The sequence below is a fragment of the Planococcus citri genome, chromosome 1 (assembly GCF_950023065.1).
Source record: "Planococcus citri chromosome 1, ihPlaCitr1.1, whole genome shotgun sequence".
NCBI classification, from domain to species: Eukaryota; Metazoa; Arthropoda; class Insecta; order Hemiptera; family Pseudococcidae; genus Planococcus; species Planococcus citri.
Genome location: NC_088677.1, coordinates 18951965 through 18962044, shown reverse-complemented (window position 1 = coordinate 18962044; position 10080 = coordinate 18951965). Strand labels below are relative to the sequence as shown.

General features: G+C 34.0%; 1 protein-coding gene across 2 annotated transcripts; it reads right to left on the bottom strand.

The window, feature by feature from the left end:
• Positions 1 to 13: 13 nt before the first annotated feature.
• CtsF (Cathepsin F) lies at positions 14 to 9375 on the bottom strand. Of its 2 annotated transcripts, XM_065370214.1 has the most exons (14): positions 9063 to 9375; positions 8905 to 8933; positions 8702 to 8831; positions 8424 to 8600; positions 7947 to 8153; positions 7780 to 7839; positions 7590 to 7697; positions 7308 to 7497; positions 4549 to 4688; positions 4358 to 4454; positions 4007 to 4272; positions 3837 to 3930; positions 763 to 818; positions 14 to 669 (listed from the first exon to the last, which is right to left on the bottom strand). In XM_065370214.1, the coding sequence occupies exons 1-14, from the start codon at positions 9117 to 9119 to the stop codon at positions 595 to 597; spliced, it is 1686 nt and encodes a 561-aa protein (XP_065226286.1). In that variant the 5' UTR covers positions 9120 to 9375; the 3' UTR covers positions 14 to 594. The 2 variants fall into 2 exon arrangements, with proteins under 2 accessions (XP_065226286.1, XP_065226287.1); XM_065370215.1 differs by lacking the exons at positions 8424 to 8600; positions 8702 to 8831; positions 8905 to 8933 and having other exon boundaries at positions 9063 to 9365.
• Between the last annotated feature and the right edge of the window lie 705 nt (positions 9376 to 10080).

Here is a 10080-nt window from a genome sequence, read left to right as displayed (position 1 = left end):
ATCAAACAATCACTCGCAATTTATAATAATTTATTTAATATGCAACACAACTCGTTCAATAAAAGGCGACCCGGAGTAAAAAAATTTCACGGTTTCCTTTACTAAATTTTCGCGGTCAAGTCGAATTTCCGCGCTGATTTTTTAAAATTTCAAAAACCTTCGCAGTGAAATCCATTCTCACTCCTAAGACCCCTTTAACTATCGGAATGGTTCGTGAATACCGTACATTTGATAACAGAAATTAAATTTAAACTTAGATACTTAAGAATAAAAAAAATCACTCCACCGAGCAAAAATTTTGTAAAAACGAGGTAAGGTTAGGTACGACTTGAATTCGTGTTACTCAAAATAGTACAATATGTAGGTCTAAGTACCTAATTACCTACAAATTCAAATTTCAAGTACATAAAAGTGATTTCTTGGCACATTATAAGGTACAATATTGATATATTCCACACTAAACTAAGTAATAGGTATACAATTGCGTAAAAATGAAACGTAAAAAAGACTTCAATGCAGATCACATATCGTTACCAATCAAGTAGTGGATTCGCTAGACGCTACAAAATATCCACCTGATTTTGGATTTGGTATTTAATCAACGATGGCGGAAGAAGCCATTTTATTGACTCCGCATGCTCCCGATCCTCTGTATAAGCGATAATAGCCCTAGAGAAGGAGAAGAATATAGCTCGTCGTGAAAATGATACGTATTCATAATATTCTGACAAAGGTTCAAACAATACACCGAGTAGTACTTACACTTTCTCCCCAGTGAGGACCCCAGCTATTCTTGATAATCCAGTACGGTAGTTTTTCTAAAGAAAGAAAAAATAACGAGATCATTCGTCTATCTTATTCCTTCGGTACCTAAGCTACCTATCTACAGTATGACACAAAAGTAGTGCCGCACAGTGGGCTGTGAGCACCCTCAAAACGGGTGTAATTCAAAAATTTACAATGAACCCTAAAAAAAATGGTACAATGATATCCTCCCTTACGTTTTTGGGGTCGCAGAATACGAATTTGACAATATTTTTTTTGTAGGGGTGGGGGGTGAGGGGAGCGAAAAAGTCAAAATTTGACTACAATGATGTGTGATATGTCGAAATGTATGTTTTTGAAGGTGTAGATCACGAATCTGACAATATTTTTTTCGTAGGGGTCAATGATGGGGGCTGAGGGGGTGAAAATGTTTAAAAATTCAAAATTTGACTATAATGATGTGTGATATGTCGAAATGTATGTTTTCGAGGTTGTAGATCACGAATTTGACAATATTTTTTTCGTAGGGGTGAATGGTGGGGGATGAAGGGGGTGAAAAATTCAAATTTTGACCATAATGATGTGTGATATATCGAATTGTATGTTATTGAGGGTGTAGATCATTAATTTGACAATATTTTTTTCGTAGGGGTGATTGGTGGGGGATGAAGGGGGTAAACACGGTGAAAAATTCAAAATTTGACCATAATTACGTGTGATATGTCAAAATGTACGTTTTCGAGGGTGTAGAAGGGGTGAAGGGTGGGGGATGAAGAATTTTCTATTGGGGAGCCGTCAAAGTCCCTGGAAGAAAAAATTTGTCACATTTTAACGAAATTCACCAAGATTTTTCACTATAATCGACTGTGGAGGTCGCGGGGGCACTTTAGGGCAAAAATGGCAATTAACATCTTGAAATACACTATCTTAAGTATTACCAGCCACTGGAATTTCCCGTGCATCTACGTGCAAAAATTTTTTCTATTCCTATTTATGCAGCAGAGTAGGCAAAAAACGGAGTTTCAACGTAAATTATACCTTTATAGTTACTTTATAACAACTAAAACCGAGTAAATTGATGAAAATTACTCACTTTTAGTTGAATTATTCATATTCGGTACATTTCGACATATCACACATCATTATAGTCAAATTTTGAATTTTTCACCGTTTTCACCCCCTTCAGCCCCCACCATTGACCCCTATGAAAAAAATATTGTCAGATTCGTGATCTACACCCTCAAAAACATACATTTCGACTTATCACACATCATTATAGTCAAATTTTGAATTTTTGCCCCCTTCACCCCCTCATTCACCCCCACCCCTACAAAAAAATATTGTCAAATTCGTATTCTGCGACTCCAAAAACATAAGGGAGGATATCATTGTACCATTGTTTTAGAGTTCACCGTACGTTTTTGAATTACGCCCGTTTTGAGGGTTCTCACAGCCCACTGTGATGCCGGATGGGTTTCATTTTTAAGTGGAAAGAGCTAGAAAGATGAATGAAGCGGCGTTGAGTAGGGAAAAATAAGGGCTTTCAAAAGCGACCTTGAAAATTTCAGACCCACGCACAGGGTGTCCACAAATTGAAAAACCGGTTTGGTCAAAAAATTCAAACCGGTTTTTATTGCCGCAATGTATTTTACTCACTAAGGCGACAAAAACGTGATATGAATTTTTTGAAACCGGTTCATTAATTAGCAACCAGTTCTCAAAAATAACCAAAATAATTGGTGATGGAGAAGAAAGCTTGAAACAAAAGTTGTGGGGTATGAAAAATAACACAATTCTGTTCAATCACAGTTTGAAACCAGTTCATTGATTTGAATTTGGCAACCAGTTTTCAACAATCACCTAAACGTTAGAAATGGAGAAAAAAGCTTGAAACAAAAGTTGTAGAGCGTGAAAAATTGAACCATTTTCATTGATAGAATTTTGAAACCGGTTCATTAATTAGCAATCAGTTATGAAAAATTACCTAAAAATTAGAGATGGAGAAAAAAGCTTGAAACAAAAGTTGTGGGTCATAAAAAATAACACAATTCTGTTCAACCACATTTTGAAACCGGTTCATTGATTTCAATTTGGCAACCAGTTTTCGACAATCACCAAAAATTTGAAGATAGAGAAAAAAGTTTGAAACAACAGTTGTGCAGTGTGAAAAACTGAACCATTTTTGCTGATGGGATTTTGAAAATGGCTAATTAACTTGCAACCGGGTAACTTTTGATGGCTTGCTGCGATGTAATGAACCGGTTTCAAAATCTGACCAACAAAAATGGTTGAATTTTTCACACTCTACAACTTATGGTTCAAACATTCTTCTCTATCTTTAATTTTTAGGTGACTGTCAAAAACATGGTTACTAAATGCGAACCAATGAACCGGTTTCACAATGTTATTGAACAGAATATTGTGTAATTTTTCATGCCCCACAACTTTTGTTTCAAGCTTTTTTCCTCCATCTCTAATTTTTAGGTCATTTTTGATAACTGGTTGCTAATTAATGAACCGGTTTCAAAATCCGATCAACGAAAATGGTTCAATTTTTCACGCTCTACAACTTTTGTTTCCAGCTTTTTTCTCTATCTACATATAACTTTTAGGTGATTGTCAAAAACTGGTTGCTAAATGCAAACCAATGAACCGGTTTCAAAATGTGATTAGACAGAATTGTGTAATTTTTCACGCTTTGTGTAATTTTTCACGCTTTACAACTTATGTTTCAAGCTTTTTTCTCTATCTACAATTTTTGGGTATTTTTTGTTAACTGGTTGCAAATTAATGAACCGGTTTCAAAAAATTCATACCACGTTTTTGTCGCCTTAGTGTGTAGAATACATTGCGCCAATAAAAACCAGTTTGAATTTTTTGACCAAACCTATTTTTTATTTTGTGGACACCCTGTGCATGGGCCTGAAATTTTCACCGTTGCTTTTGAAAGCCCCTATTTTTCCCTACTCAACGCCGCTTCATTCATCTCGCTAGCTCTTTCCACTTGGAAATAAAGGTCACCGAGCACTACTTTTGTGTCATACTGTGTGAGCATAGATTAAAAAACTTACTGTATTGTCCGTATCCAACGATCAGAACACCGTGATCTAATTCATTCGGATTACATAAGAATTTCCAAGGCTTAGATACACCTCTAATGTAGAACTGTTTAAACAAATGAAAAATGTCATCATTTAGCTGACTTGGTACAAAAGTAAATCTTGGGAAAAGGAATACTTGCCTGCATAGCGAACGCATTAAGTCCAATAGAAATAGGACCGTTTTTAAATAGCCATTGGGCCATTTCAGTCTCATTACTCGTAATATTAACGCTATCGACGACTTTAGCGGCCACTTCGGATTTGTTGAAGACGCATTTATCATTAGATCCTTCGTAAGGGTAATCTTTTTCTTGTTCTAATCCGCCAATTTTTTCGATAGCATGATACGCGGTCGTCATGTATCCTCCGCCGCAACCGTTATCTTCGGTGTCGCAATCGACCAATTCTACGCACAAGTAATAGGTAAGAGTAAGATTTCATTTACGGAACGTACTCGAATTACCAAATAAGGAAAAAAACGCGTAGTTTACCTTGTTCTGATAAAGAAACTAGGTTTTTGTGTTTAATCGCGTATTGACCTTCTATATTGCCGGTGACTGAGAATGCCCAACACGAACCACACATACCCTAAAATGACCGCATCGTTATCAACACACAATATTTTTCTTGTTCACTGTCACAGCTCATTACGAATGATGACAAAATATGCAGTAGTAGGTACCTGATTTTTGACAGGAGTCACAGCATTGTGTGTTCTCCAATCGAACTCGGATGGTATACGAACGTTGGGAATTGACGCCTGTTTTTCAATATTGTCTCCGTTCGGTTTCAAACCCAAATAATATTGGGTGAATTCGGATTCTACATACAAGAATTACAATCGTAGATAATTAGTTTTTCGGCGGATCGAGAATGATAAATATCAAAGTGTTCCCAATCGCACAGGGATTGTACTCGGTTACTTCTTAAGTAACCAAGTCACTAAAGTTACTAATATTAACTTATGGTTACTTTTTAAAAATGTTGGTTACTAAAAGTTACTTTTTCCAAGATTTTTCAGTTTTTCACAAATTTCCTTTTTTTACAAAATTTTATTTTCATGATTTTGCTTTTGAAATGTACTCAGGGGTTTTCTAATTTCCACAGGTACATAGTGTTATTATTTTTGAATTTCTGGATGGTTTTTATTGGATTTTCTCCTGTTTTGATTGATTTTAACATCTTGAATTTTGGTGGTGATTTTTTTCCAAAAAATTTTTTCCATGATTTTGCTCTGAATTTTTGCCCAATTTTATCGCGTTGAATTCTCTTGATTTTTTCATAAAAATTTTCCCTCGAGCTTGTGTGATTGTATTGCTCAAATAGTGGGGAATTCTCCTTATTTTGGTTCGATAGCTTTTTTTGAATTTTGTGAATTTTTTTCTTCGCCAATTCGATGAGTTTTCTTTTGAATTTTTGTAGATTTTCTCCTATTCTGACGGGTATAATTTTTCTGAATTTTGGCGAGTTCTGTTTTTTCAAATGTTTTGATGATTTTCTCAGAATTTCCATTTTTTTTCTATTTTCAAATTTTGGCGAAGTTTCTCCAGTTTTGACTGACTTTTTTAACTTTGAATTTTCACGATTCTGTGGTTTTTGTTCCAAAGTGTGGTCCTTTTTTTTGCCTAAATTTTGAATGCATTTTTTTTTATTTCAACAGTTTTTTTGAGTTTCGTGCTTTAAAAAAACAAGTGATTTTTTGGCCCACATTTTTGTAGAATAGTGATTTTTCTTCTTCCAAAAATCATAATTTTCCTTTAAATTTTGATATTTTTTTCGAGAAGGGAGGGAAGCTTCTTCAAGATTTGATGGCTTTATTTTTTTTGTTTTCACTTTTTGTGGTTTCATTCGTTGATCCCTCTCTCTCTTTTCCTATTCTAATTCTTCCCTCCCAGTTTTGAGGGAAGGTCCATCCGGATTTCTTCTCTCTTTGAACAGTTTTGCTAGAAATTTTTCTCAAAAATTTATCGATTCATTTCCCAATTTTTTCTTGAATTTTCGAGATTTTTTAAATAAAATTAGCCCCAAATTTTGGTAATTTTTATGCTTAACTTTTTGCGGAATTCTCCTGTTTACAGATTTTTTTTCGAGTTTTTGAGAGTTTTTTGGACTTTGAGACTTGAGGACTTCTTGATTTTTCATTTATAATTTTTTTGAGGATTTCTTGATTTTTTTTTCAAGTTATTATTCTTTTGAATTATAAATTTTATTTTTCAATTTTTTGACGATTTCCCCCGAATTTTCGTGTTTTTCTTTGAGTGTAAATTTTTGTGAAGTTTTCGCAATTTTATCGTTGAATTTCGTGAATTTTGTTTTCAATTTTTGCAATGTTTTTTCTTGAATTTTAGTGCTTTTTAACCTTGATTGTTTTCGTGGAGTTTTTTTTACTTCTAATCAAATTTTTATTCTGGAATCCTCGTGATTTTTTTCAACTTTTTAAATTTATATGAAACTCAGTTTTTTGGTTCATTTTGAATTTCGCAATTTTGATTTATTAAAAGAAGATCACGAAGAGGTTTTTCAACATTATTTTTCGACTTTGCTCTGCTTCCTGTTTTGGTCATTTTCTCTCAATTTAAATAATTTTGTCGCCTTTTTTCCATTTTTTTTGAATCGTGTCAATTATTGACATTTTTGATAAAGGGGTTTTTCTTTTTGAAGCCAGGTACATTTTTTTGAATTCGAATTTTTAAAATGATTTTCACAAATCACTTTTTTTCCAAATTTGGATTGCACTCTCCCCCTTCTCCTCCACAGTTCCCTTTTCCTGTTAATTTGAACAAGTTTCCCGTTCTAAAATGATCTTCTTATTTATGGAATTTTTTTACAAATTATTGTTTAAGTATTATTTAAATATTATTTCTCAACACTCGAATAATTTTTTCCCCTCAAATCCTCGCTCATGTCAACATTTTTGCTATTTCACGATTGGTAGGTATTTTTGTGCTTGATTTTTGAAATGATTTTGAATAAAAGATTAAATTTCGTTCCTCCCTGTATCGGTAGACTTCCCCCTCTTCTGTCAATTTTGCAATTTTTCAGTGGTTTAACACATTTTTCGATTGTGTTTCCGGAATCCAATATTTTTTTCATACGTTCTTTTCGTATTCTGATCTACGAGTAGTTTACTTTCGAAATGTTGGCAATTGTCTGCTTTGAGCTTTTGCTAGTTTTTTTTTTTCAAAAATGGTTTGTATTCGAATCTTGATGGTTTTTTCTGTGTTTTTTGAAAGAACTGCTATCTAAATTTTCATTATTTTTTTTTTTTTTTTTAATCTAAAATAAAATGTAATGTTTAGTATGCATTGAAGTTTTTTGCTTGCCAAGTTGCCATTTTTTTTACATCAGCATTTTTTTGGTTACTGAAGTTACTTTTTTTGAGAAAAATTTGAGTACAATCCCTGTAATTATAGGACGAGGTAATACACAGTGCACACTAACTGGATAAATCGGCGAATTCGTTGACTCCATATTCGGCGGTGCCTTGTTCGCCCTCGTTGAGCATTTGGATTTTTTTCATATTGCCACGGAATATGTGGAATCTACGTTGTTTTTCTTCTTCACTCTCGTATTGTTTGTTGTATTTTTGGGCGAATTGACGGAATTGCAGTTGTTCGACGGTTAAACCATTCTGCACAAGAACACAGAAAAATGTTACTTCGAATTGAGATTTTGAAATACCAACGTATTTTACCAACGAATAGACTTTTTATGAAAAATTACTTGGGAAATATTTGATTTCTTTTCATCGCAGCTGTATTCCATAACTTCGAAATAGTTCATCCATTCCTTAACCCAAACTTTGGCTGCGCATATTTTACACTCGTTTGCCTGAAAATTCGGTCAAAAAAAAAAATGTTAAAAAAATTTAAAAAACGAAAATTTTGTCGAAATCAGAGTGTTTTCTTCTCACTTGGGCACAATTATCTGGGCAAATTTCCAATTTGAGTCGATGTAAAGATCCGGCAACTACCTAGAAAATAAATTTTAAAAAAGATAACAGCAAATAAAAAACTGATTTTCCTCGAGCAATGAAAATAAGTTGTGGATCTAGAGAGAAACCGAAAAATGGATATCTACCTGAGTCGAAGCTTGTAAAATTTGATTAACTTTTCGCTTGCAATCTGAACCAGATTCGGCATCTAATTTAGCCACTAATCTCGCTGCGACGCTTTTAATATGATCAGAATCGATATCTATCGACTCGATACCGCCGGCCATTCTTTTGGATATCGCTCGTTTTTGAACTGATCCTCCATATTCGTCGGAACATTCGGATTTCACGACCTACACACACCGAAACCGTATCATCATCAGTGCATCACATAAATATGTACAGTTTAATTGATGTATGTATTTTACATATAAGACGAGTAAATTATTTACATTTAGGTACACCAGTCGACAGAAGAGAAGTTCGCCCTCGCCAACCGAGTAAAAAGTGTAAAACCTTTCGATATCATGCAAAAGTCAACGGATACAGAGTCAGACAGAGCAAAACAAGGAAGTACGAAGAATCCATATTCCACTATTAATGGGACTTTGAACTATAGGTACCTGAACATTTATGGGGGCGTAATCTGTAGCCGCGTAAGAACGCAACAGATCAATTTCGCAGATAACTTTGTCTTCACTTTCATCGCACAACGACGACGACGAATTCTTATCCTCAGAACTACTACCGGCTACGACAACCAACGATAATTTCAATTTATAAACGATTCCGTTGGCAAACTAGAAAAATAAATTGCCAGTATTCGTGCACCTAGCACCTCCACCTACCATACCGTCGTCGAAAACTTTATTCAACTTGCTATTGATGTACTATCTATTACCTGTTTCTTGCCATCTAATACTCGACAAAGGATTCTTTTCGAATAAGTCGCGTCTAGACTGTTGAGAGTATGTAAGGCAAATTTAGACATTTCATCTTTTTCGTTAGCTTCTAAATCTTTGACGAGATTTCTACGCAGATAATCGAAACGAAAACTTGTACATGATACATAATTTACTGGAGGGTTTTCACAAAATTGCTTACCTTTTCTCAGAAGACGAATCGCATTTGCCCTAAAAAATAGCAACGTAATGGGGGATAGTCACTAGTCTGATTGTAGAATGTTTCAAGCGGTCCAAGTAAACTTGGACTGCAGATATACTCGTAACTACAAAGATACATATTATTATTCGTATACTTACTACCGCTGACAGCAAAAATATCAGTGATAACGAAGTTGAAGCGATGATATTCTTCATAATTAGGTAGACTGAAACTCTTCTAATCACTTTCAGATCAATAGAATATATAAACTCGAACAACTAACGCGAAATAATTAATCACGAAGCATACGTATACGTAACTTCGGTGAAGCTGGCGATGACAAAGAAAAGCAAATACAAATCATAAGGAAAGCGTAATACGGAAAACTTGGAGAATAATAATTTGCGTTGCAATAATTATTACTTATTCTCGTAGATGTAGCAGAATTTATGGGTTATCACAAAAAAACATTTTTGCAGATAACGAGCTTTGTTTGTTTATTTTCTTACGGTAAGGAAGCCCACACACTAAATACGCAGTAAGCACAAAGCACTGCAGAGCCAGCAGGTGAAGCAACAACAACAACAAAAATTTTTTACTCGAAAATCCAGTGATGGAAAACTGAAACTGAAACTAAAACTGAAACTGCCAAACTGGTTAAAAACTTGAACTGAAATGGAGAAGAGAAACTGAAACTAAAACTAAAACTAGAACTGAAATGAGAAAAACTTGAACTGAAAAGTGAAAACTGAAAACTTGAACTGAAAAAAATAAAACTGAAACTAAAAACTGAAAACTTGAACTGAAAAAAATGAAACTGAAACTAAAAACTAAAAACTTGAACTGAAATGTAAAAGTTTTGCCATTCACTGAATTTTGTCGACAAAATCATCAATCTATTCTCAAAATTCTTATTTTTTTCAAAAATTTTTGCCCTCGCTTCGCTCGGGCCAATTAAGCCAATTTGAATCTTTTCTTTCCATAAGAAACATTGATGAAAATGAAATTTAGAAAAAGTTGAAATCAGAAAAACAGAATAGCGAATTCTCTCATTAAAATTGATATTGTTCTACTTTTTGAACTACAAATTATCCAATCTTTTGCCCTCGCTTTGCATGGGTCAATTTGATACTCTTCTCAGAAGTCAGAGTTACAATTGCAAGAAACCTATTGAAT